At 36.5% G+C, this 27,477-nt stretch overlaps 4 protein-coding genes across 4 annotated transcripts; 2 read left to right on the top strand and 2 right to left on the bottom strand.

Annotated features, from left to right (window-relative positions):
• Positions 1 to 412: 412 nt before the first annotated feature.
• LOC121756229 (sodium/hydrogen exchanger 4-like) lies at positions 413 to 4,333 on the bottom strand. The gene is made up of 14 exons (XM_042151722.1): positions 3,867 to 4,333; positions 3,667 to 3,785; positions 3,505 to 3,602; positions 3,371 to 3,430; positions 3,232 to 3,278; positions 2,952 to 3,146; positions 2,814 to 2,860; positions 2,656 to 2,722; positions 2,405 to 2,505; positions 2,059 to 2,160; positions 1,576 to 1,720; positions 1,233 to 1,295; positions 1,066 to 1,149; positions 413 to 990 (listed from the first exon to the last, which is right to left on the bottom strand). Exons 1-14 carry the CDS (start codon positions 4,029 to 4,031, stop codon positions 712 to 714), a joined length of 1,572 nt encoding a protein of 523 aa, XP_042007656.1. The 5' UTR covers positions 4,032 to 4,333; the 3' UTR covers positions 413 to 711.
• Positions 4,334 to 9,288: 4,955 nt separating this feature from the next.
• LOC121754124 (transcription initiation factor TFIID subunit 6-like) lies at positions 9,289 to 14,253 on the bottom strand. Its single transcript, XM_042149470.1, is given in 14 exon segments — positions 9,289 to 9,876; positions 10,157 to 10,268; positions 11,147 to 11,272; positions 11,479 to 11,507; positions 11,510 to 11,610; positions 11,778 to 11,902; positions 12,492 to 12,587; positions 12,661 to 12,798; positions 12,881 to 12,984; positions 13,184 to 13,301; positions 13,390 to 13,491; positions 13,651 to 13,737; positions 13,852 to 14,000; positions 14,090 to 14,253. Coding segments are annotated over 13 exon segments (1,620 nt in total). The 5' UTR covers positions 13,978 to 14,000; positions 14,090 to 14,253; the 3' UTR covers positions 9,289 to 9,520.
• Positions 14,254 to 19,113: 4,860 nt separating this feature from the next.
• Positions 19,114 to 21,255, top strand: LOC121754334 (fimbrin-1-like). The gene is made up of 7 exons (XM_042149710.1): positions 19,114 to 19,479; positions 19,707 to 19,945; positions 20,043 to 20,214; positions 20,300 to 20,338; positions 20,519 to 20,587; positions 20,707 to 20,823; positions 21,205 to 21,255. The coding sequence occupies exons 1-7, from the start codon at positions 19,369 to 19,371 to the stop codon at positions 21,253 to 21,255; spliced, it is 798 nt and encodes a 265-aa protein (XP_042005644.1). The 5' UTR covers positions 19,114 to 19,368.
• A 2,737-nt stretch (positions 21,256 to 23,992) lies between these two features.
• On the top strand, positions 23,993 to 25,195 carry LOC121754333 (protein FAR-RED IMPAIRED RESPONSE 1-like). The gene has a single exon (XM_042149708.1). The coding sequence runs from the start codon at positions 23,993 to 23,995 to the stop codon at positions 25,193 to 25,195; it is 1,203 nt and encodes a 400-aa protein (XP_042005642.1).
• Positions 25,196 to 27,477: the final 2,282 nt, after the last annotated feature.

The following is a 27,477-nucleotide window of genomic DNA, read 5'->3' as shown; positions in this document are numbered from 1 at the left end:
TGTTCGGTTCCAAGAATTCGAAGAAGGTTTTGTACCAATTGGATATGTAAAGATACCATAAAATTGCTATTATTAAGACATATACTCATGTTTTGATATGCAAAATAATAATGTGGTTCTCATTTAATAATAACTCATTAAGATTTTTGTCATACTCCTATTGTGTATAGTTGAGATTTTGGTTGGTTAACAAAAATAATTCATATACTTGCAAAATATTTTGGTCATCCAGCAAGGTGATCCAAGACTTGTATGTTGTATTTTTCTGTTATCCTATTAGATTTTTGTCTGAGTTGTCATTAATTAAGTCCCAACAAACCAGCGGAGAAAAAGTCTGATATTAGGTGGGTAAAAAATACTAGTACTAAAATTTTGCTGCATCCAAATTATATAATAATAAAATATATCAATATTACATTAAAGAGTTTTAAGACATTTTATTCAATTAAATTAATTACTTAGTACATTTTCGTTAGCAACAAATAAATGAATTTATGTAAAATAGGTGGACAGAATTTAACTAATTTGTCCAAAGGGGCCAAAACGACAATTCTATTCTTCTAGTCAGAGTGAAACCGTTTTTCAGCCAAAAAAAAGAGACCTGAATCAACGAGATGTTACACTTGATCATAGTAATAAACAAGTGCGTTACCAGATCCCTTGTTACTGACCTCCGACCATAGTCATGCAGCGGCATTTCTGCAGTGTCCCTCACGGTGAGCTCTGGTCACTTCTCGGGCCGCCGAAAGTTGGCCTCATGTAAGCATCGTCAAATCTCCGCCAGAACGAATGTATAGTATAAACAGGCCTCTCCATCAGCCTCGTCAGACCATCTTTTGCTCGGCTGAGGTTCGTCGAAGCTGATTCCTCGAACGAAAGCAGAGGAAGCCTCATGTCCTCTTTGGTAATCGTCGGATCACGGTCTAGAGTGTTGGTGCCTCCCTGAGGGAGTAAGTAGTGTATCAGTGGCTTTGTTAAGAAGCCGAAGACCTGCAATTAGATTCTCATCATCAGAGCTCTATTCATTCGGGAAAAGGAAATGATCATATTTTGCAAACGACTCACCAATGTGCGAAGGACGACTACTATCGCTGTCGTTGTCACCATGGTGGCATTTACTGGATCTACTGGCACGCCGTAATGAGTGAACTACAACGTGCCCAAGAAGAGAGGTTTTCATTTACTTCTCTTTTCAGAAACAACAATGACATCAGTAACTGAGCATGCCTTACCTGCTTGAATGCCAAAGCAATGGAGACTGCTCCTCTCATCAGCCCGGCCCACCAAATGACGACCTAGTTGAGCAGAGGAAATATATATAAATCGAATAGTAGGAGTTTATGCAAGAAAGGAGTACGCAGTATAGTCGATCCGTAGATTTTGCCTATACTGATTTGATTCTTTACTTATTGGGTTAACCCTATGGTTACATTTCTACATATTTACACTGGTGTTTTTACGGACCAATAAACTAATGAACCGCAGCCTGTGTTCAACATCATAAGTGATCACAGGCCAACACTTGCCTAGCAACATACGATAATAATTGTTGTACAAACGTAAAAGTATGCTAACCTGGTGCTTGAATGATATTGGAGTTGATTGGGTTGAAGTTCGGTCCATACAATTTGATATTGCCGATAGAGGAAAAACAAAAGCAGCACGGCCTAGTAATATCAGGAACATGACGCTACAGTATATACCAATTGCATTCCAGAGACTGTAAGGAATATTTGTACAACATTTTAGTCCATAGGTAACAATTTTTTGAGAGATGCAAAGTATGAAAATCATCACATACTTTCTTGAAAACCATCACACAATCAACAACCACCGTTATAAATGGGTCTCACTCACCCCCTTAAAAGGCCTTATAAGGGGGAGGGTTATCCGCTCACCACCTTAAAATGCAACTATAGGGTCAGGAAACTTGCTTCATGTTTGTAAACGCTATTTAAGACTATAAATCAGGCAAGCACAAGAAACATGTGTGTTCTAACAATTAAAAAGTAGTATTGAAAAGGGAAAAGTTAATGGTTTTGAAAGAAGAGTTGCTACCTTAATTTGCTCATTTTCCATTTCTCGATATCCAGAGCATCCATTCCCACGTACAAGAATATAAATGTTTCTGCAATAAAGGACATCATCGCAAACACATGCCTGCAAATAAAAACAGTTAAAATGTCTAAGATACTGATTCATAATGAGGATTTTGCTACAATTTTCATCATAAATATCTTTGCCTTATATGGCTATTTATGAATTTAGTATCATCATCATGGGTGTATAACTTAACCACAACAAACAAGTGCTACAGTAGAATGATCTCCTGTAAATCAAAGTGTGACTTGGAGTAGAATAGCACCCTATATTTGCAAGACACTAGCCTAAATAATTGACATACTTGGTCGTGACTCTTGAACTGTCAGTCACATTATGCCATGCATAATGAGACATGAAAATCCCAGAAAAGAACACTGTCAGAATCCCACTGAGGTCGAAAAGCTGTCAAAACAAGAACATCCCAGTTAGTTTGAAGAGACGTTTTTATATGAATATACTTCAGGAAAGCATGTTGCACGACAATATATCATATTCAATTCGCATGTAAACTATGAGGTAGCTATGGTACATTGATTCCATTAGATCCATTACCTCGGCCAACATGTAGGAAAGGTACGCCATAAGGACCATAAGAGCGATCTCTCGAATACTTGAATGTCTGCAGACAGAATATAAACCAAAGTCCTCCTCATATGATAGAACAGTTATCGAAGTTGTTAAAACTAACACATGGATAAATAGAAGTTTACCGTCCAAAGTATAAGCCCTTAAGCATGTATGCAGTCACAAGGCCAGACTGGACACAGAAAGAGAAAATTGGGTTTTAAATTCATCCTTCAAGAACCAGATATATAGTAGTATAACACAATTTTCAAGCTCAAACTCACAGCAATCCCTAAAGCAGTGCTTGTGGAGAATAGGTACAGGAAATCTACAAAAACTCCAGCTGCTTTCCAGCCATCTATTCTGTTGACATCAAGCTTTTGAATTGCATTAAACAGAACGACTGAAGTAGCATCATTTACTACCCCTTCACCAAAGACTAGGCTATAGAGCAATGGAGTGTCGTTTTGATTCAGAACCTACATCAAGATTCATGTTATATCTTGAGTTCTATAGCTATAGTTATTACTCAAGGAAATCATACCTACACCAGCTTTTCCTCACCTGCAGAGTGCATACGGTGTCTGTGGACGAAAAAATTGTTCCAATGGCTTTTGAGGAAAGAAGGTTAGTTCAATTAGTACACACCATGTCGAATTCGACAAAATCAAATAGGAGTAAAGAATGAAATTCATGAACGAACCAAGAAAGTCACGAGGAGTGAGACCAACAAAACCAAACTTGGGGAAAATCAACCAGCTGCCTACAGAAACGATGATATGGAAGAATCAAGCTATGCAGAGATAACAAAAATAGATGAATACAATCTGAAATTACCAGCTGTGACTATGGATGACGAAATGAAAACTCCAACAACCCCAAAAAGCATTATGGGGAAGAAGTTATGGAAGAACTGTTTCTTCTTGGCCTGGAATCTACACCACAAAAAAACCATAAATTCATACTACAACACATACTCCACCAACGCAAAATTCTCACCCTGCATTGAAAATGATGGGCGGAAGGAGATAGATGAAGAAAATCTCTTCATCAAATCTGAGTATGTGTGAACTCTTCCCTTTGCTAATCAGCAGAATGATCGTCCCCGTCGTTAATCCCTAATATCACAGAAAGCATGAAATTGATCGACAGATCTGCAATTGAATAATATATGATTGAGAAAATGTGAGTGTTTATACGATTATGAGAGCGGTGATTGATTCATTGACCCAGCGGTTCTCCTCGAGCAAGTGGCCGAGGATCAAGCAGAAGCAGAGGACGGCGACGAAGACGGTGAGCGGAACCACCTGCTGGTGCGAATCGGCGAAGTTGGCGGCGGTATTCCATAAGGTATCCAGTTCCATAACGGTTGATTGATCAATTTAGGGGTAGGGAGAATTAGGCGAGGATGATGATGGTGATGAAGAAGAAGAGAGAAGGGGAGGGAGGGAGTGATGTGTAGAGGTATTATGAGCCAGGTGGCGCGAATTCGAGGGGCGCATAGTGGTACGTGTCCAAGACAGTTTCACTGCTCCCCTCAGAGTCACACCGCCATAGGCCACACACCCTCTGCACCAAACTGATTACTGGACCCAACCTATTTTGATTTTTTCCGATTTCCCTTTTTTACTGTAAATTGGATAAGCACTAGTATGAGTAGTAGTATTTTGTTAGCTGCATGCACACAATCTCATCCGCTCAATTCTCTCATCACCCATGCACGTTATCAAATACTCCATATTCTTCTTCAATACCATACTAATAGAGTCATTTTGCTATTTTGATAAGTTAGTCATTTTTATTTTTAATAAAAGTCAACCCATTTTTCCACGCCTACTTTACTCTCTCTTACTTTTTTCTCTCTTCATCTCTCTACATTTTTCATTTTCCATTTTATTCTCCTTTACTTAACTCACCTAACAATTTTTTTTAATCTTCGTGCCGAAAATAAACGCGTCTGTTATTATGGAACGGAGGGAGTAGTATTATCTATCTGATTTCAAATCTATACATTGGACTCACTATCACATCCAATTCGAGAGATTTCAGAATAAGTGATTAATTTAGCTGACCTTTAGAAATTTGAGATTAAATTCTTTACAACGTTAGGGCCCCAAACTAGTTTCTCTTTTTTTTCCTTTTTTTAATTCTTTTTCCTCGTAAAAAACGTGAACAAACCAAAACTATTCATTGTCTTATCTTTTCTTATCCGTTCACGAGAAAGATTAGAAGGATCGATCTAATTAGCGGCAAATTCAAAAGGAGTTGTCCATGGTTTATTATTGCTAGGTTGGTTGGATCAATCATCCCAATCGGTTCCCAGATAAATAAGAAAAGATAAGACAAGGGGCAGTTTGTCTAGTTCACGTAATTTGTGATGGAAAAGAATAAGAAAGGAAGAGAAAAAAGCAAAAATTTGAAAAGCCAAGTTTTAAAAGAAGTGCGAATTGAAATCTCAAAAATTAAAATCTCTAGTCAAATTTATATACTAGGTAAATGTTTGGTTGACAAGATTAAATCTTATGATTAAATATGTATCATATTTGGTTCATAAGATTGAACCATACTACCTAATCTTAGATGGATAGTCTCATGATAATTAGTCATACTAAAATAATTTCAAACTTAATCCTAGATGGATAGTGTTATGATAATAGTCATGGCAACCGAAAAACACCTAGGAGTATATTATAGTAATCATGTATAACTTTTGACATGCGTATATCCATTTATGCGGAGGTGGAGTTGAACAGTGCGAGGCTACTAAGAGCACCCGCAACGCTGTGCCGTTGCGGTGCCTATGCCGTTCCAGAGGAACGGTTCCGCGGCAGCACGCGTTGCAGCCTCCGTGTCGTCGCGGTTCCGTGCCTATGCCGTTCCGGGTGTCGTTGCGTCGGCACGCGGCACGACAAGTTCCGCCACGCTCCGAGGCGACGTGGCGGGCTCTCAGCGCACGCGTGACGCCCACTCGCTGCCCTGCGAGTGGGCTTCGTCACGGTGACGCAATAATTCATTTTTTTAAAAAAAAAATCAAATTTAATAAAAAAAATAAAATTTTGCAACGTTAATATGACCGTTTATTTTTATCCGTTTTGTAATTTTTTTATTTTTTATAATTTATTTACTCTATAAATACTCCTATTTCATATTCATTTCACTCACAAACACACATCTATCCCTCTCAAATCTTCTCTATTTCCACCTCAATTTTCACTTTTTAACAAATGCGTCAAATATTGGAACAATCACTTTGGCGGATGAAATTATTAAAATTGTGTACTTTTATTTTTTAAGGATTTTAATTGTGTGCTTTTTATTTTTTTAAGTTTAAGTTGTAACTTTGTTTTAATGTTGTGTATTTTTTATTAAAGTGTGTTTGTTTTTTATTAAAGTGTGTTTTTTTAATTGAATTGAGTTGGAAATAAAAATAAAAAATGAAATTGAATGAATAGTAATTTAAGGAACGGTTAAGGAATGGAGGGTTGCAGGTTCCGTTACTTAGTTAAGGAATGAAGTAAAAAAGTACAGTGATTCCCGCAAATAGTAGTTTAAGGAACGGTTTATGAACGATATATGAACAGCGTTGTGGATGACCTAAGTAGCAATTCATAACTCTAAAAACCAAATTTAGTACTCCAATTTTCAGTATTTATGGCAAAAGCTGTTAGTGAAAACAGTCTGAAATGGCAAAAACTTAATTTATGAAATGATGTAGGATACCAACCAATTAACTAATTTCATCTTATTTATTAAAAAAATATTTAAATTTAATCTTATCAATATTACCTGACTGACTCCAATTTACTTGTACTGGAGTATATTTTTTATTTTTGATTCAACGAATTGCATTTTATTTATTGGGCTGAATTAGGAGAAAGCCTATCACTATATTTTAATCATTCCTCTACTAAAAAAAATCGATGCCCAGGCTATCAAATTGCATCACGAATCGTTGCAAAAGATTTGATTATTAAATTTCAATCTCATCAAAGCCACGACGGATCTAGCACTCCCATTTACCGGAAGATTTCGCCGGTAACCGCAATCAAGGTTTTCCCGACACCGATGTTGATTTTTACTTCTCTATATGATGTCGAGGTTTCTTATCAATGCATCGATCCCGTTAAAATTTGAATTCCAGATCATCTCATTCTCGTATTTTCTTTTTTTAGAAAAGCTAAGATATCAAATTGGTAAATTCCAGATTGGATTGATGATGGATCTGTTTATTGATATTAGTTAATTATATTCTCTCGGCAGGTAAAAGCGTTGATTATAACTGTATTTGGGAAAAGCATCGGAGATGGGGTTTTTGGTGACTACTCTGATCTTCGTAGTGGTTGGGATAATTGCATCATTGTTAACCAGAATCTGCTGCAACAAAGGGCAATCCACTAACCTGTATGTTGACATTTTAAGATTTTCTGATTTCTCCATTAGGTTGCTTGAACTGTATTTTTTTGGCATCTGGTTTATGAAGTCATATTATTGCCATGATTTCTGCTGTAAGTTTTTATTTGTACTTTCTATTGAGCTATCTGGAATTTTTGGTTGCTCTAGAACAATGTGCTTAGCCTGCCTGTTGACCATAATTTTTTGTTATATGTTATTCATCTCCATGCTTTATTTAAGTGATTATAATAGGGATCAACTCCACTCTATTAGTAGCATTTTGGTAGCTAGATGTATCATCTGTTGACCTAGCTCAATAGTGTATTGTGTCTAGGAACTCACTTTAATTTGTGGAAAGAGTTTATTTCCTTGTTCAAAATGTTGCTAGTCTAACTCTAATTTGTATTGTGAAATGCAGGTTACTTCTGACATTGATTATTACAGCGACAGTTTGCTGTTGGATGATGTAAGTTTGTTCTCCTTGTTTACAAACAAGTACTGATGCACGTTGTTGAGCTTGGTAATAAGCATTAATCAGTATATTTCTTTTTTGCTTCTTACTATGCTTCCAATGGTGTCGTTGAGGTAAAGCTCTATTGTAATTAGTTTAGCTCCTTTAACTGGATTATGTGTATATGTGCATAACGGGCTGGTGGCAGTGATCTTCTTTTCAGCAAAAATGTAGTTCCTGTCTCGAAATCCTTGAGAAAACAAATCTTCTTCTTAGCACAATCCTTGACTTTCTCTTATTGTTATCATTTTATAAAACATTTTAGGTACTATTGCCTTTTCGATAAGCATTGAAATGTGGGAAGGATAAAAAAGTATGACATTCGGTTATCATTAGTCCACACATTGAGGGGAATAACCAACTACATAAAATTTGGTTATACATTAATTGACAGCAATGTTGTTCACTATTTAGGTGTAGACTTATACATAAGTTTGATGGGCTTTTAGTTGGGGTTTGGGACCTTTTAGGTCAGATCATAACAGCCCATTTGCATACCATCTCTCTTTCTCATGTAAGCATGTGTTGGGGAAGGAATGTTACCTGAAACTGTGAAAAGCACATTTTTGCATATCTCTCTCAACTTGTATAAGTATAAAGTAATGGTGGGGGTGGGCAGTGGGCTTGGGCTAGAACTGAGGATGATTAAGGATTTCAGGAGTGCTACAATCAGGATAATTGTTTTTGAGAAAAATGACCTGATGGATGTCACATTATGTGTGGAAAATTAGATTCAAACAATGTTGGACACTAAGGGGCTGTTTGGCAGGGAGGATAGATAATGCAAAACATGATACGAACACACATTTTAGGTAAGATAACTCCAAAATCCAAATATAAGAGTTTAGAATGTACTTGTAGGCCAAAACACTGCTAGACATTTTTAACTGGGTACTTGCATTTCTCAAACCACATGTATCCTCCTCTTATCTACATCAAAATAGTGAATAGTCACGCCTCTTGGTTCTGCTCATATAATAAATGGTGGAAAGAGATGTTTTCTTGATTTAGTGGGCTACTCTTTTTTCATTTTTGTCATAGTTGTAAGATTGTATGTTGTGCATGCGCAGGTGGGCGATAGTATACTTGGCACAGATGAACCCTCTGATTGTTCCCATTTTGAATGAAGCGGAATGAGATCTCCAAGTGCCCATGAACCCTGCATCGTTGAGTGTTACAGGGGAAGCCAGAAGCAGTGAATTACATTGGAACCCTCTTATGTAATATTTATATTACATTTTTGTTAATGAAAACATCTTCGAAATATTTATGGGATTGTACGCCATTTTGCCATTTGTAATCCTTTCCATGGATCTTATTCATTTGTTGAACGTTGCTATCTTGGTTTATGTACCTTGAAAGAAAATAAATATGGTTTGTGTTATTGTGTATCTATTTACTGCTTGAAAACTTCCATGATTTCTTCTACACTGCACCAACATCATGATCATGTGTTGTGTTTTATCTTCGAATTGTTGAATCAAATCAAATGCAACTTAATTGAAACAAATGAATCTATATGTTTTTGTCTTCTGGCAATTAACTATATATAATAGTACATGACGAATCGGATAAATGTAGATTTTGCGATTTATCACTACAAACCTTCAACGGGGCGACCAAATTTATCCTCTGGAAAAATTGAGTACTTATATTTTATGAAGAGCGGGTGCGTACAACTGGACTGGAGCAGTATATATAGTAGTGGAAAATCATAGTTAACGAAATTACTTGAATTTCAGAACATAACATAATCTGTGCAGAGTTCTACAAAACATGGATAGCATATAATCTAACAATCTTTCCTAATTATACGAATGAATCTACATTAGTGTTTTGGAAATGTGATCTTCGTTCCTGAAGAACAGAACACTAACTAGGGAGAACATATCTGTAAAAAGACGACGCAAACACTAATTCTCTTGTGTAGGCTTCGGGGTGGAGGAAAGATCACAAGAATAAGGACGCTTCGGGTAACGGAACAAATGTTAACATGCTTTCACCAAAATATTCATACAGTGAGGGCAGCAATTGTGCGGCATCTGTATCCTCTTTCCACGCCTGCTCAAGAGCAGATGAAGTCTTGAATCCTTGACCACCAACTATCTCTCTTCTGCTGCTTGATCCAGCCACATTGTTTTTCCCTGAAGCCCTTGATGAGTCTGCAGCTCCAGTATTTGTTGAATATCCACCACTAGCTCCTGCTATGTCCGCCGGCAGAGAGTTTGCACCCATAGAACTGTCTGTTGCCAGTTTCTTCAACGGTGGTTGGTGCATCATGTTATCCATGGTGGCTTTACGTTTATCTGAACACAATTTGGAGCAGATAAATGCATTAGACTCTCAACATTGATGGAAGGAAGTGCAATTTTCATGCTGGTCACATTTTGAGTTCAGAGTACTACTTTAAACAGAAGAACAAGTAGTTGAAAATGAAGCATATTTAGTACATTATTTCAAATTGAAGTACAGACCCAAGAGCCACCGCAACCCCAAATATTAGTTATACGAGAGTACTAAGAAATAAAATGATGAACAGTTTCATTGAAGCAGTAAGTAAAGCCGTAAAGCTTAAGAGAAACATACTTGAAGAAGTAGTCACGACTTTGCTATTGCTCCTACAGACGGTACGTGCAGGTGGAGATGGCAGAGAAGGTAGCATTTTCAGCCGATCATAGACGCACAAACCAGCTGCGCGCTAATAAGACAGTATCTCATCAGTTAGATTCAGCTGGGGCCAAATGTGCAATGACAATCTCGGTAATAGAAAGGACAGAGCTACCAGTAAATACAACCTTTGGGGGTACATACAGCTATTCCATTCCACAATCATAGCAACAAATGAAATGCAGTTCAGATGTTGAACGTCAATAATTATAAATTCATAGGTCCTCCACTTGTTGTACCGAGTGGAAGAATAGTAAGTGGCCTTTGCTAAAATGATAACACATCTTGATCTACTTCAGGGCGTAGAGCACTCTACTAGTATTTCAGTATTAACAAGACGAGTGTTATACTAATTTGAATCCTCCCAAATCTTATCAAGATAATAGAACCTTCTATGATTAGAACACATCATAGAACATCACTACTCCTAACTAACATAGTAGGCAACAACTCCCATGTGCCCCCAAAGAAGACAATTTATAATGCAAAAGTCCCCTAAGGAGAAACAGTAGGCTCGTTAATAGTTTGCACACATCATGCAGTTTTAACAATTGCCAACTGTCATGCTTAACAAGCCACTCACCATCAAATTATCTCCAGACAATGAAACTGGAAGTAAAAGTACCAATTTATTACATTTGAAATATTTCCAGTTAATGAAATTCGTGAAAGAGCATGTAAAAAAATAGTAAGAGGATTATTAGACATCTTTCAAAAAAGGTCCTCAATATACTTCTACAGATGGCAGCAGAAAAACAAAGTCAAAGTATCATCAAAGAAAATAGGAATTTGAAAAAAAAATCTCATATATATCTGGAAGAACCTTCTCATATAGCAACAGATGCACAATGCAAAAGATATTTTTAATAACCATTCTTTGTCAGAGAAAAATGGGTCAATATATCTTACCAATAGAGCCCCATATACAAGCCAGGCTTCATGCCTCTTGATCTCATTCTTTTGCTTCTCTAGTTGCATTTCTGGCTCCAGAAGACGCAAATAAGGATCAAGATTGGGAAGAATAAGTAATCGAACCTGGTTAGCATATTTAACAGATGTCATCTTAGGATAGATAAGGGCCATAGTATTATACAACACAACATATAGTTCTGGCAGTGTGCACAGTCTCGTATTTTCACATTGTGCATTTTTTGCAAATAAAATAGTATAAATTATCATGGATATTACAAAGAATACATACATAGTCACAAACATCGAGAGGGGAAAAAAGGGGGAAATACCACATTAGCTCCGAGGGCTGCTATCCCCGAACAGCACCATAATGTTGAGGGAGAGTTTTTGATGGATCGATGAAAGCAGTCAACATTGTCTTGGTCACACGTGGCTGGAGATTGTAATAAACCTGGCCAAATCTGCAGAGTAGTACCATAAAGAAGTTAGCCAAAAAATATATTGAGATGATAGATTAGCAGGTTGAAGCAAATTGCAAAGACACATGATGCACCCAACTTTTACAGAGAAACAGAAGAGAGCCACATCATACATTATCTAATGGAAGGTACACATGACGATCTCTCACCTCTTGCATATTGAAGCAACTAGACTAGCGGTGAAATTTCTCAGTTCCCAGTGATTGTCAGAGAACTTATTTCCTAATCTTTTAGCAACCAGGCATGTCAGCACCGAGGGCATCAGTTGGTGCAGCTAATTAGAAGTTTGAAGTATCAGAATTCAACATACATGGAGATTAATTCAAAAAAAAGAAAAAAGTAAATTGCTTGAGAAGCAAAAGGTCATGCACCATAAGATACACAAATTGCAGCTTCAAGTGTTTAAATGAGACCTAAGGAGCAAAGAAACTACTACGCGCCAACATATAACTAAATAAAGAACCCAAAGGCCAATTTTATACTCCCTCAATCCCACTTTAGCGGTCTCAGTTTACCATTTTTGGATGTCCCACTTTAGGAGTCCCGGTTGGAATATTCCATAAATGGTAATAGGCCTTACATTCCACTAACCTTTTTCCACTCACATTTTATTAGAAAACTAATATATAAAAGTGGGACCCACATCCCACTATCTTTTTTCACCAACTTTCATTTCCATTTCTTAAAACTCGTGCCGAACTCAAATGAGACTTCTAAAGTGCGATGGAGGGAGTACTAAGATTAAAGTCACCTAGTACTCGGAGAACACTATGACACACACTATAATCTATATAAATCAGAAAGCAAGAAAATCTGAACTGGGCAAAAGAAATGAAAAGGGAGTATATGCAAGAATAACTTACATATGGTTCGATATGTATATGAGGGTTCCGAAGAAGGCTCCGGACAAGACGCATCAAAGCAAAAAGTAGAGAAAAGTTATTCAAATTCCGAGAAACCTGCCATTGTTACTGTTCAGCATTTATAATATGGTACCATTGTTAGCCTAGATGGAGATTACATGAGTTTTACCTCATCAGCAACAAAAAGTGTAAAATAAGGAACCAAGGGGTGAATCCCTGAGTCAGTTGCCAAGCTCACTAATGCAGCTTTAAATAAAGGGGACTCAGATCTGGTCACAGTCAACTCGGTAATTTTTTCAAAGTAAAGCTGCAGCACAAGGCAAGAAAACATGAGATGTATTATCTTCTCGACAGGCATATAAAAAAGTAAATAAAACCATCAGTAGCACCTGAAGTTCCTGTGAAACCACATGCTTTATAGGTAATTTAATGTCAACAGATGCTCCATCCTCTTTGACTTCAGTCTTTCTGTTATCCGCAGGAAGTGAAAGCACTTCCAAAAAAACAACTCATCATTTTACAAAAAATGAACTTTAAGAAATATATATGTGTTGCCATATAAGTATTTGGTCAGTCAAGAACAGGAAGGTGGAAAAGGATAGAGGATTATCATAGAAGGAACATGCTGATCGACAGTATTTAACACATGTGCATATACAAATGTAAGATACCGCACTAAGATATATGCATACTTTGAAGAGCTTCGGGAGGGGGATTTTCAGGAATTGCAGGTTGAACCCCCTCAATAGCTAACCAATGAGCAACTACGGTGGTGTCCAATGGGGCCTTAGGCAGAGGAGCTTCAATCACCTAAGTTAGGTAAAAACATACAAATGAGACTAATAATGTTACAACAATTGTCAAAGATTTTGCCCAGCATGTATTCGTGATCACATACTTCCTTGAATTCCACATCCTTTTCTTCTATATAGAACAAATCCTTGTGCCCTGCGGCTCGCTTGAATCGCAGTGGGTCTCCAGAAGCAAATCCATATATTGGCTACAAAATTGTCAAAACCCACAACCAACAATCACAAACAATTACCAATAGTTTCACCAACAAGAACCATCATACTTCGGAAACCAAACCGATAATTACACTATTCCATCTAATACTATCATGAGTTTATAAATGAAAATTCTATTTGAATAAAAGCACCTCGACATTTCTTAAACCAAGGGCACTATCAACATCATCCGTAGTTAAAGTAGTTCTCTTCGAATGCCTCATGCATTTGATAGATTCCTGCAACAAATTCACAGTTTAAAACCTTACAGGCACCAACTGGATACATCAAAACGGTGCAAAAAAAAGCAAAATCAACAATTGAGAAAATAGCAAACCGGAAATTATATTAACCTGCATTATTTCTCGAATACGGTACTCGACATCGGCAGCCAGAGCAGGCAACACATCGGGAGATAAATTGCTGATGCCAATGCTCTGAGCTATGACCTCAATTGTTTCCTTCGGTACGATGCTCATCGTCGCGGAAACTTCAGCGCTTTCTGAGATTTCGAATTCTATCAGCACTATGATTAAAAGGTGGAAATACAGCTGATTAACCTAAAATTGAAAATGAACATGAATTTCTTACTTATTCGATGGTTGAAAAAAGAGGCAGTGAGCGCGGCGGCAGCTGTGCCGGCTGCTGGCGTACCGGCAAGAATGGAGAGAAATTCAGACTTGAAATCGCTTGTGTTTACGAAGAGGGAACTGAAAAATCAATGGAGCGGAGCGGAGCGGAGCGGGTTTGCAATTTTATCGATTCAACTACTGTAGTATTTTTAATTTTAAAATACAAGTATATTCCAAAATTCTAACAATTTATTTTTTTTCAAGTCCAAGCGTCGGGCCTAAGTCAATAATTTAATACTAACTGGGCTCGGTTAGATTAGAAAACAAATTCAATTTAAATTTATTCATATCTGGATAGTGAAAATTTAAAGTTAACAACCAATTTTAAAAATCTAAGAGCATCCGCAGCGGTGGCGGTTGGCGCCACCGCCGTCCGTGCCAGCGGCAAGGCGAAGGACCGCCACCGCTGCAACCGCGCCGCTGGCACGGCGCTGCTCGATGTATCGAGCACGTCCGTGCCAGCGGACGTACACGTGGCGGTCTCCCATTCGCCAACGGCATAGCCGTTGGTTTCAAACATTTTTTTATTTTTTTTTTAAAAAAATCGGATTTTTATTAAAAAAATCGATAAAAAATAAAAAAAAATTTCACTTCCCCAAAAAATTATATCCGTTTATAACCGTTTTTCCCCACTTTTTAATTTTTTTTTATTTTTTTTACCCCAAAAATACACACTTTCATCTATAAATACCCCCAATTTCACTCCAAAAAATTCACACTTTCACTACACAATTCTCATCATCAATCTCTCATATCCATTTTCATCTTCCTCTCACACCCTACAACACCACTATGTCCGGTAACGACGACAACCCAAGCGGCTCTCACGGTTGGAACCCCGAATGGTTCGGTTCGCAACCGTTTCATAGTCCGGAAATGGAATATTCGGCCCCTCCTCTCACCCAAGATTCGGGCGTTCCGAGTGGCTACCGGCCATACCCAATCGACGATCAAGGTGCCTCCGATGGGCGCTACGGGTGGACACCGGAGCCTAGGCCTCGCGCCCCTTCCCAAATGCCGAATCCTCCATCTCGCGCCGGTGTCCGCACACCGTACTCACCGGCGGAGATGGAAAGATTGTTCAAGGCGTACTTGGAAATCTCCGAAGATGCGGTGGTTGGAACGAACCAATCCGGCGATCACTTTTGGTGGCGCGTCTCTAGCCGGTACAATGCACACCGGCCGCCGGGAACGATCGAGCGCAACGAGAGTATGGTGCGCAACTGCATCGGCCGAGCCAACGAAGAAATTGGCAAGTTCAACGGCTATTTCATCCAGGAGTCCCGGAATGCCGGGAGCGGCCGAAGCGAGGTCGACATCATCACCGCCTCGCCGAGCACCTACCAATCCATGAACGGTAAGTCGTTCAAATATCTTAACGTTTGGCAGGAGACGCGGACGCACCCGAAGTATAAGGGAGGCATAACATCCTCCTCTAGCGGCTCCTCCAAACGCTCACGGTCGGCATCCCTATCCGACGCCGGCGAAGAAGTGGCTAGCCAACTCGCCGAAGCTAACTTGGGTAGCCCCGATGCCCAACCAAGCGGTTCCCGACGCCGACCGCAAGGTAGGAAGAAGGCGGCGGCCGAACGACGTCGCGCCGCGACTCCATCTGCCCCTGCTCCCGAACCCGCACCCTATGTTCCACCTCCACCCCCGAACAACTCGTTGTGGGCCCTTTTGGCCCAACTCAATATGGCCGATAGGTCAACTATGACCCCCACGCAACTTCAAACGCACGAGTCCATGATATTGGGTCTCCAAAAACAATTGGGGTTGGTGCCGCCGAATGCGTAGTCTTCCTCGGGTTATATTAGCCAATAATTATGTAATTTTTAATTTTTAGGAGTTTAATTATGTAATTTTTAATTTTTAGTATTTTAATTATGTAATTTTTAATTTTTAGGATTTTAATTATGTCTTTTTATTTTATTTGTAATTTGTTATTTTTATTGTGGTTTTTTTAATGAATTTTAGTATTATGAAAATGTTTTTGTGTAATTGAATTTTATATTAATTGTGCTCGTCCTTGCGGAAGAGCACAGTTGTGGGTGTTGTGCTCTTGCCAGAGAGCAGGCATGAATAGTACCGCCCGGGCCCACAACCGTGCCGCTGGCAAGAGCACGGTTGTGGATGCTCTAAAAAAATAAAAATTATAGGACAGTTTGAATTATTAGAAAAAAAGCATATACGTCATTCATTTAAGATATAATTGCCTCTAAAATTATGAAATTTGGCAAAATCAATAAACATGAACAGATTTAATTAAAAACAGTGATATGGAAAACTTTATCCACATCATCATGGTATTGGACTTCTTTCTCGTAGGTTCGAGACCAAAGAAAAGACGTAAATATACCAAAACATATAAAATATGCTATTAAAAACATACTCCATTTGATTGTCGCAGAAGATTAATCAAATAAAGGCCTTAAAAACATGTAAAGTACGGATTAATATTCAATATATCAAGTATTTTGATATACTCCTATTAAACAAATAAGGATATGGATATCCGAATCTGATTTTTATACCCTAACGTATGGGTGGAAATATGGAATCGGCTATTGGATTAACTCGTACCCGACTTGACACCTGCAGGGTATCAGATACCCAATATCAAATTTTTATGTGATTGAGCATGGGATTGAGTAATAGAGTTTAAGAAATATCGGGTATTGGGTAACTCGTTTGGGTATTAGGTATATCCAAATATCCGATTAATACCCAATTTATTATTAATTTTTTTTTCCCGTCTATATAATGTACAATTGTCTTTGAACAGATCATATAAACAAGAACTTCATATTTTCAAAGCATGTCACACCCTAACTATTAATCAGAGTTATAATATGATTTTTTTTTATTTATTTAAATGTTACTATGATTTATGAATTATATTATTTGATTGCTTATTTTAATCCGATGTTTATTAATTTTTATGCATAGTCAATTCTCATAAAGTCATTCATGAGTTTTAAATTAAATGCGACAACTACTTCTTTTATATTTTATATAAAATAAATGTAATATTAAAGATATTACTTAATTTGAATGTTCTATATATTCACATAATATTGATTTGTCTTTAAAATAAAAATAAATACAACAAAATAGTTATTAGCATAATAATTAAATAAAATAATTTCATTCATTTTGATTAAAAATGAGAATTTTAGCTTTATTTAATACATGTATACTTAATTTTATAGTTATTAGCTTATTATTAAAATATAGAAAAAAATTCAATTGCATGAACAATGTCGGGTATTTGGGTACCCGATTATTTGGGTTTGGATAACCGTGTCGGGTACTCGGGTATCCGAAACACACTTCGGGTCGGGTTTGGGTATACGCTTTGACAAATTTCAGATATGGGTAAGTGCGTAGAGATGTCCAAATGTGTATTCACAAATAGTCGATCTAATTTTCAGGTATCAAAATCCGAAATCCGATTTTTGCCTAACTAATACCCGAATCCGAAATATTTTTCGGGTACCCTGACTTCGGTATCCGATCATGAAAAATCAGATACTCAAAAACTTAATATAAAAAAACAAGTAAAAAATGGAACGCAGCCTTCAAAATCTAATAGTTATTATTTTTCATGATATCTTGCTAACAAAAAAGTATTTTGAGCAAGGCATTATTTTAGCACTTACCAAAGTTTTGTGAATATGCACGTTGACATAGTCTCTTAAAAGTAATAAAATTCAAAGACAAGCAAAATGTGAAAGAGAATTAGAGTGGGAGACGATGATGTTAAATGTAGAGGTGGCTGGTGGTCTCAACGATGACGGTGACATGACGTCGTTAAATGGAATAAGAGTTGTCGTCGCTGACTCGCCCTCGTCGAGAGAGAGATACCGTAGAGTAGAGACAAGAGAGAAGGCTCATAGGGGAAATCAAGAAATTAAAAACGAGCAATCTCTAATTGCAATTTGAATATAATGGAGTTTGACTTCGGCAAAATCGGATAATAGAGTACTCAAAATGAGTAATTCGATACCTGAATTTATAGGAAAATTACTATCCGAACCCGAACTCATGATCCGATATTTTGGATATCGAGTACGTGATACCCGACAATTTTTAGGTTGGCTCGTATTTATCTGATAGCCCAAGTACCATTATTTGTATTTACAATTGCACCATTTAAAAATAAATAAAATGAATGGAAACAGAAAATAACGAAAATAGAGGTGACGTGTAGAACGTGAACTGAGGTGGTGAGAAATGCAAAGCGACTGGGATGCTATCGACAGCCTCACGCGCCTTATCGAAACTGGGCCTCCACAACTGGCCTCTGTTTTTAGCGTGTTTTGTTTGCCTCTCAAATCTCTCTCTCCTCTTCGCCCTTCACCCATTGCAATTGCATTCCCACCTCCATTCCTGCAAGAGATACTCAGCGTCGCACAGTCAAAACCTTACAACGCCGATAATAAGGGATCGAGAAATCAAAATCCTATTCCCCAAAAATCCCGGATTGTCTCTACAGGTATGCATGTAATCCTGAAAACTGCTCGCCAACGCGTTTCCTGTTTCATTATCGTCCTTCTCTTACCATTTCGAGATCCTGCAACGTCTGCATTTTAAATCATTGATTATTTTCAATCATTGCCGGATTGAATTTCATATATTTCCGCTTGTGGGGAATTGAAGCGCATTGATTGATTGGAGATTTGCCAAATCTGTTTTTGCATTTGGTTTATCCGCTTACGTTTTCTCGTCTGTTGGTGTTATTGGATTGGAGCAGGGATTAATCTCGGGATCGTGGACCGTTGGGGCTGCATAGCCCATTTCCAAATTTTAGGGTGATCGGTGACAATTTTATTTCCCCGCGATTTGATTGAGCGCGGGGCGAGAAGAGGATGTCTAAATTTGCGGAGTTGTAGTTTCTGATCAACTTCACAGCCAGTTCACGCAAGTCGAGCTTCAAGGCCTTAAATCCAAAGTATTCTTCCTGAATCGCTTGTTTTTTTAATTCAATAAATAATTTTCAATCTGGATTCAGGTGATATGTTTCCGGACTTGAATTTTGTTTGATTTTGTTTTTTTTTTGGGCAATGGCTCCTGCATTCTGATTTGCAGAATTGAAGCAAGCCAGCCAAAGGGCATTTATGTTTCAATTGATCTATGATACATGGGGTTGTGTGATTATGTTTTTGTTTTGGGCAGTTTGAGGCATTGAAAAATGAGAATGGTAAAGTTACGGTTGGAGATATACCCTCCTTAATCATGAAACTGAAGAGTTCGAATGATGTATTTAATGAGGAGGAGATTAGACAACGATGGGGAGAATCACATTCTGATATCAATGACGAGGTGGATTTTGAAAGCTTCCTCAGGGTAAGTTTTTCTTTATCCTTCCCACTTTTAAGTTGGTGATATCCCAGGCAAGTGGAAGGTGCTACCTTTGAATTTGATTCCAAATGGTTGTAGTGTTGTGACCGCAATCACCGCATCAAAGAAAATTTGCCGATAATTGTAGTAGATAGATAGCACTTTTTTTTTCTGCTTGAGCCGTAGTTGGATAAATGATTATTTACTTTTCTGTTGTTGCATTAAATAATCAGTCATATGAAGATGAACGAAATAAAGCCAATGAAAAATCCGGGGGATCAAAGACCCCTTCATCCTTCCTGAAGGCAACCACAACAACTCTTCTTCACACCATTCATGAAACTGAAAGGGCTTCATATGTTGCACATATAAATATATACCTCAGGGATGACCCATTTTTGAAGCAGTTCCTTCCAATGGATCCATCCACAAATGCTTTATTTGACCTTGCAAAGGGTGGAGTACTATTATGGTATTTCATACTTGAACTAAGCAGTCTCAGAGTTTCATACCTGGTTGACTTCAGAGTTGGTAACTTTGGATAATTTAATTTTTATTGGTTGTTTCAGCAAGCTTATCAATGTAGCGGTGCCTGGTACAATAGATGAGCGGGCTATCAACACGAAAAAGGTACTCAACCCTTGGGAAAGAAATGAGAATCACACACTCTGCCTCAACTCTGCAAAGGCTATTGGATGCACGGTAGTCAATATTGGCACTCAAGATCTTGTTGAAGGAAGAGTAAGTTGAGATCGCTTAGGCTTGCGTACACGGTTCTATTATTTTATATTACTTTTCCATTATGCAACTTGTTTCATTCATGCAGCCTCATCTGGTACTGGGATTAATTTCTCAAATTATAAAGGTTAGTTTGTTTTTCTTCACAACATTGCTCAATGTATCAGTTTCTTTTGTTTGAATAGTAGGTTGAAAGGGATTTCAAGAGGATCTGGTTACTACGATTTGTACAATAGAGCAAGTTTCGTTGGAATTGTGGAGTCTTTACGTATTTATATTCTTTCCTTGCATTTGGTTGCATTTTCAGATCCAACTACTGGCAGATCTCAACCTCAGAAAGACGCCCCAGCTTTTAGAAATTGTGGACGACAACACTGTATAGGCTGCACTTCCTTTGACTCTATGACTCTACATTGATATTTTATTCATTCTAAAATGTTAAATCAGAGCTGAGCTAAATTGTACACTTTGATCAGGTGTCATTGATATATGCAGGATGTTGAGGAGCTTATGTCACTTGCTCCTGAAAAACTTCTGCTGAAATGGATGAATTTCCATCTTAAGAAAGGCGGCTACAAAAAGACAGTGACAAACTTTTCTTCTGATCTGAAGGTTGCTTGTTTTCTTTGATAATATATTGTAACTGTCCTACTTTATTTTATTTGAAGATTGGGTTAACGGTGACATTAGTGTCACCTGGTTCTGATATTTCTAATATTACACACTATTTGAGCTGCGCTTTCCCTACCCTCGCCCCTTAGCTTACTATAATGCAGAGGTTTTCTCTGGGAAACCATGAAAATTAGCCCACAAATAACCCCTGTTTTAGGCTTAGTGAATTGGGGATCAACTCTGGGTTTTGGTAACTTTTTTATGTCATTGATGCAGTTCAAAACTGTTGTTGTTGACTTAACTATCTATTGTTTACGGGATTCTTTGCTCTCTTATAGTTTCCATGAGTCTATAGCTGTTGCATTTTACCATGTTTTGCAGGATGGAGAGGCTTATGCCTACCTTCTTAATGTACTTGGCAATACGAAATGAGTTGCAACCCCACCTTTTAGATACAACGCCCTTATGAAAGGGCTGATTTGCTTCTCAGAGCATAAAGCAGAACAATGAAACTGCAATAAGAATACCTTACTCCACATATGGACATTGCGGAGGGGTCCTCTCAAGTTTGATATCTTGCTTTCGTTGCACAAACAAATATTCACATGAAAGGTGCTGGAAAGAATGCTTTATTTGTTACAATGTGATTTTCAGCAAATGAATACACTAATTAGATTATTGAGCAATTTTATGCTCCATGAATTGTAATAAGTTTTCTGAATGAAGGAAGAGGTATTACATGAATCACAAAAAGAAGACGTCTCTCATAAAATTATTTTATCAAATCACCAATTGATCTAGTATCTATTTTGCATATGAGATCACAATCACGACTAGGCTGGGGAAAAATATCGAAAAAATGATCTAGTATCTATTTTGCAATATGAAGATTACAATCACGATAATGCCATTAATTTGTTTTTATTACAAATCAAAATAGTTACTACTACATCCGTCCCACAACAAGAGAGTAACATCACATTTGCGTGTGAGCACGACTTTTTAATAAGTACCATTTATGGTAAAAGTGAAATGTGACTCTTATTGTGGGACAAAACGAATAGCAAAATATGACTCTTATTGCGTGACGGAGTAGTAGATGACAATAATTCACTCATTGATCTATTTAGTTTGCGACAATTTGAAGAATGACGAGGTTTGATCTAGTTCACTTCTTATCACAAATGGAATAGTTCACTCTGATCTATCTATTTTTTGTGATATTTAGACGTCAAGTATATTACAATTTGAAATGCATTCATATAACAATGGATGCAGCCCGTGACGGATCCAAAAATTATATTTCAAGGGGTCGAACATAGTAAATAAATGAATGAATAAAATATTTAAATAATGGGAAATTGGTCTCTAAAACCATGAACTTTGCCTAAAACTTGGTATTTCCTATGAACTATGTTATGAACTTAAAAAGTTATTTAAAATATTATAAAATATATCACGGTTGCCTATGTTAAATAAGATTTTGATGAAAATATCTTATTTGAGTGAGTTTGGGAAATACCAAACAAAATGCAAAGTTCATGATATTATATACCAATTTCAAAGTTCATGGGAAATACCAAATTTTAGGCAAAATTCATGGTTTTAGATACCAATTTCCCTTAAATAATTAATATTATAAAAATACATTATAATTTAAGGGATATTATCTTTCAATGCGAGCGATAGTAGATTCATACGGATATCCATATTTAAAAAACGACTTAGAATATATCACATGATTAAAACTATTTGTAAAATTTTGTATTAATTTCAATCTCGTCCAAATATGAATCAACTTTTTTTTTTCTTGATTTACAGTAGCACTAGAAGAACCACAATATATTTTCGAAAATACCTCTCCATAGATCTAAAATCTATACATAAGGGACTATATTCGAGAAATACGTTGGAGAATAATTAATGTGTAATTCCACATAATTGAGATTCATTAATGAAATACATATGAAATAAACACAACGATTTTTAATAATATACTCCTACAACAATATAATTTAATATGAGCATGAATTAGCACAGAATTTAATCATAATTCAAGTATTCAATAATCGAAGAAACGATGATTTTTCTAATATACTCCTAGACCAATATAAACAATTAAAAAATAAAAACTACTCCATGTAATAAAATTATTCAAATATAATCAATAAACAATGTTCATTGAAAAGCGGGCAAATAAAATCTGCTCCGCCTTCTACTTCCTTCCCGCCTTTTCTTTCTTTCACTATTACAGAAAGTTAAAACTCCATAACACACCCATTCTTATTTTTTTTCTGGAATCTGCTAAATTTCTTCACAAGAAGTTTGTCTCTGGACAGTGAGGTGAGGAATGGCATCCCCAACAACTTCGACTCAAGATTATCATGCGAACCCGGAGACTCCACTTTCAACTGGTGGTAAGTTTATGGTTGTCGTTGTCATTAGTCTAAACTTTTATGTATGAAATAAGACACGGGATTGAATAATGAGTTTATGTGTTAGAAGTTTTATATGAAATGAGACACAAGATTATTCTGGTATTGTCCTCTTTGTTGCTAATGCAAAAACTTTTTTTTTAAATTATAGATGCTGTTAGAAGGGATATGATGCATGAACTTTTTGGATCTTCCGCCGAAAGCGAAAATAGCATGGAGCATGAAGTTATGAATGAAGACGATGGAGATTCCTATGAACTTTCAAACCAAATTGAAGAAGATGGAGATGAGAATATGGAGGATGAAGAAGATTTATTTGGAGCTGATAAGCATGCATGTGAAGAGTTGATGAAAAATGGGCCTCAATCTGGTTTAGAGTTTGAAAGTAGAGAACGGATCTTTGCAACATATCAAGCTTTTGCGAAGGTAAAGGGATTTAGTATTATAACAAGAACTGCACGTAGTGATAAGTATCTTTTGCTCTCATGCGGAAGGGCCCGAAAGCCAAATGCAAAGAAATACACTAAGAAAATCAATTGTCCTACTCGTTTGAATGCGATAAAACAGGACAACGGCAATTGGAAGATTTCAACATTTTGCAATGAGCATAACCACGATCTAGAGCCACAACTTTCTGAATTTATGCGGCACATAGGCACCTGACAACTCATTTGAAGGTCCTTTTAGAGGCATATGACCGTGCAGGATCAAGGTTATGTAAGAGTGTAAGAACGATGGAAGTTCTTGCCGGCGGGCCATCTAATTTAGGAGCTTCGACGAGAGATTGCAGAAATCATGTTGACAAAATGCGGAGGCTAAGACTAGGAGATGGAGATGCTAATGCCATTCAAAAGATGTTTAAGAGGCTGCAGCAAAATGATAGAGACTTCTTTTATCTGATCGATATTGGTGATGATTCTAGACTTCGCCATGTCATGTGGATTCATCCGCGGAGTAGGGCTGCATACCAGGATTTCCACGACGTCGTGAGCTTTGACACGACTTATCTCGTCAATCAATACAATATGCCTTTTGGAACTGTTGTGGGGGTTAATCATCACCACCACTCCATTCTATTAGGATGTTGTCTATTGAGCGACGAGCGTGCAGAATCATTCAAATGGTTCTTTAGTAATTGGCTGGACGCAATGGGAGGTGTTCAACCGACGGCAATTTTGAGTGATCAAGATGAAAGCATTACGATCGCATTGAGAGAAGTATTGCCTGACAGTATCCACCGCTTCTGTTTGTGGCATATTGTTTCGAAGAGCTCCAAGAAATTCAGAGGTATCGCTAATTTTGAAATGGCTTGTTTAGATTTCAATCGAGTGATACATGGCAGTTTTAGTATTCCGGAATTTGAAAATAATTGGCTCGATTTTCAAGTTAAGTATAACTTACATGAAAATAGTTGGATAAAAAACTTATATGAAATAAGGCAAAGTTGGGTGCCAGTATACTCAAAGCACATCTTTTGGGCTGGCATGATGTCGACTCAAAGAAGTGAGTCAATGCATGCATTCTTCGATAATTACATCAATTCGAGGAGTACTTTGAAAATCTTTGTTGAGCAATATGAGATTTGTATCGTCGATAAGATTCGAAAAGAGCTTCAAGCTGAATATTCGACGAAGTGCAGGCCTATCACTTGTGTGTCAGAGTTTAAGTGGGAATCACAATTTGCTAAGGTATACACTAATAATATCATGGAGCTTCTTCAGAAACAAGTGAAAAAGATTTGGAATTGCAATCTCATTTTGTTGGAGTCAGATAGTAGCTCAATGGATAGATATGATATTACTGAGACACGTACATCGAGCAAGTATCCCTCTCCCAACGAGCTACATTTCATGGTTGAGCATCGGCCTGTTGGGGCTATTTTGATTGCAATTGCAAGAAATTCGAGAACAAAGGTATTTTCTGCTGTCATATATTGAAGGTTTTGGTATTCAAAAAAATTGATCATGTCAGCGAAAGATATATTTTACGGCGATGGCGGAAGGATGTATATAGGCCACATTTTAGCATTTCTTTTGCGGGTGCATATCCACACATGTCCAAGGAGTATAAACAATTTCAAGAGATGGAACAAGAGTTTATAAAATGCAGCAATTTGGCAATCGATTCGGAGGAGAAAATCAGTTTTGTCAAAGATAAGTTCAAAGAAATTCAAAGAGATCTTAAGAGATGGAAACCTGCCGGCACAATTTCTCTTCGAAGCCAAAATACATCTGAAGCAATAGAAATTGATGCAGGTAATATTCCCATTTTAGATCCGGTTGTTGTCACTCGCAAAGGAAGGCCAAGGACTGCTCGATTTAAAGATCCAGCTGAAAATAGGAAAGGTCGTGGCCGTGGTCGTGGTCGAGGTCGAAGTGGAGTTCGTGGTCCTTCTGTAAGTTGATATTCCTATATTTTGTGTTATAACTATGTGGCATATGCATTATATTGCCACGAGTTTAGTTGGTGGTATGGAATTTGAAATAGTTACTTTGAGATTGTTCTGATATGCTTTGTTTAGTTTGACAGAAACAATTTATTTTGTCTTGGAAATCCATCTTGTGAAACATTTGTTTTTTCATATGTTATTGATATCAGAATTTAAGTAATTTGGTCTTGTTATCTTTGGAAGAATGTATCTAAAGTTTTATTATGTTCCTTTGAAGTGCTTGATGTTTTTTACATATGATTGATTTTTTCTGCATTATGAACTGACTCAAAACTAAGGGAATTAGTATTTGCTTACAATATACCATAATTTTATGTTCGTTAATCATTGTTGCCATTCAATATGAAGAATATCCTAAGTTTGGCTGTTTAATGGGAATGAACAAATTCATCCTTTTTTCATTGAATTTTGTTGGAAATGTGATGAAAACAAATTTTCATGTAAATTTAAAATTTTCATCTACCGTATATGTTGATTCAAATAAATTTGCATATTTGAAATTGCAGATTTGATACATTGAAGTATTTAGGTATTTTGTATTTAAGGATAATTTAGTAATCAAATTATATTATAACCAATAACAAAATCAACGTGAACAAAACTGATTTAGGCATACAGAGTATTAAAATTTAGGGTTGTTATGTATTTACAGTTTATATATATTTATCTTTATTATAATAGAATACCACTTTTTTTAAAAATATTTTTGGTTTTATTACTATAAATTTTAACACTTTTAGTTATTTTGCTTAAATAAACTAAATCTTAGAGTATATAAATATATATGAATTGTTGCCATTGGTGTGGGAGAAGAAATGAGAGAGAGGGGAGAGCGAATAAATATGGATTTTTGCTGATAAAGTAGGAAAATTGTGGACGTGGTTGTTGCAATTTATGGGGAGAAGAAAATGGAAGTGAAGGAAAAATTGAAAAAATAACGCATGAAATAGAGATATAGATATGGATGATTGTGTTGGACAGTTGGCATTAACATCAATAATCATGGAAAGATGAAATGAGAGAGAGAGGGAAAACGAAGAAAAACAGGCGCCAATTTGGAAAGTTTTGTTATAAGGGCAACAAAGTAAATGCAATTACTATTGAATCGGACATTATAAATAAACCGGTTTTTTTATATTAAACCAGAATTTTGGTTGTCCAAATTTTGGTCACACAGTTTTATCGTATATTTAATGCATTTAGAAAGTATCAAAATTTCTATGACTACTTTACCCTTTCGCTTAAACCTTCCATAAATGTTTGCTTAGCTTATATATATGCTCTATACTAGTAATCATTTCTTCTCTTATATTGTCAGATTTTATTTCTTTTTAGTTATAGAAAAAAATGAACAAAATGAATTTCGATTTTTAAGCAAATTAGTGGAGTATAAAATTAATGAGTCCTTAATTTTTACCAATTCTATCTTTCTTTCACTCAATTATTTTTTTACATATCTTATTAAGTCAATTGATTTTTAAAATAATTTATAATTAATTTAATAATCATGAAATTTAATAAATTTTATAATTAATTGAATAATTTGATATTCAAATGGTAGATCCATACACAGTTGAAATAATTGGATGTTTCATTGATTTTATATTGAATTGATAATTTCAATTAACCTTAAATTTGTTTGAAAAAGTACAAAATTTGAAAAAGAAAATTAAAAAATATTGTTAAAACTATATAATAAAGTATAATATAAATAGAAATAAAGTAGTAGTAGTAAAAAAAGTTGAGTGGTAAATTACGTCTAAAACTGGA

Source organism: Salvia splendens, chromosome 11 (assembly GCF_004379255.2).
Source record: "Salvia splendens isolate huo1 chromosome 11, SspV2, whole genome shotgun sequence".
Taxonomy (NCBI): Eukaryota; Viridiplantae; Streptophyta; class Magnoliopsida; order Lamiales; family Lamiaceae; genus Salvia; species Salvia splendens.
The sequence above is the reverse complement of the archived record's forward strand: the minus strand, read 5'-3'. Positions and strand labels throughout refer to the sequence as shown.

Excerpts from the sequence above, each read along its gene's own strand:
- LOC121756229 (XM_042151722.1), bottom strand. The coding sequence starts at position 4,031 with ATGGAACTGGATACCTTATGGAATACCGCCGCCAACTTCGCCGATTCG. Across the intron at positions 3,279-3,370 it reads CACTCCTCGTGACTTTCTTG|CCATTGGAACAATTTTTTCG; the intron begins GTTCGTTCATGA and ends TTTCCTCAAAAG. Across the intron at positions 2,723-2,813 it reads AAGGGCTTATACTTTGGACG|ACATTCAAGTATTCGAGAGA; the intron begins GTAAACTTCTAT and ends TTCTGTCTGCAG.
- LOC121754334 (XM_042149710.1), top strand. The coding sequence starts at position 19,369 with ATGAAACTGAAGAGTTCGAATGATGTATTTAATGAGGAGGAGATTAGA. Across the intron at positions 20,215-20,299 it reads AAGATCTTGTTGAAGGAAGA|CCTCATCTGGTACTGGGATT; the intron begins GTAAGTTGAGAT and ends TCATTCATGCAG. Across the intron at positions 20,824-21,204 it reads ACTTTTCTTCTGATCTGAAG|GATGGAGAGGCTTATGCCTA; the intron begins GTTGCTTGTTTT and ends CATGTTTTGCAG.
- LOC121754333 (XM_042149708.1), top strand. The coding sequence starts at position 23,993 with ATGGAAGTTCTTGCCGGCGGGCCATCTAATTTAGGAGCTTCGACGAGA.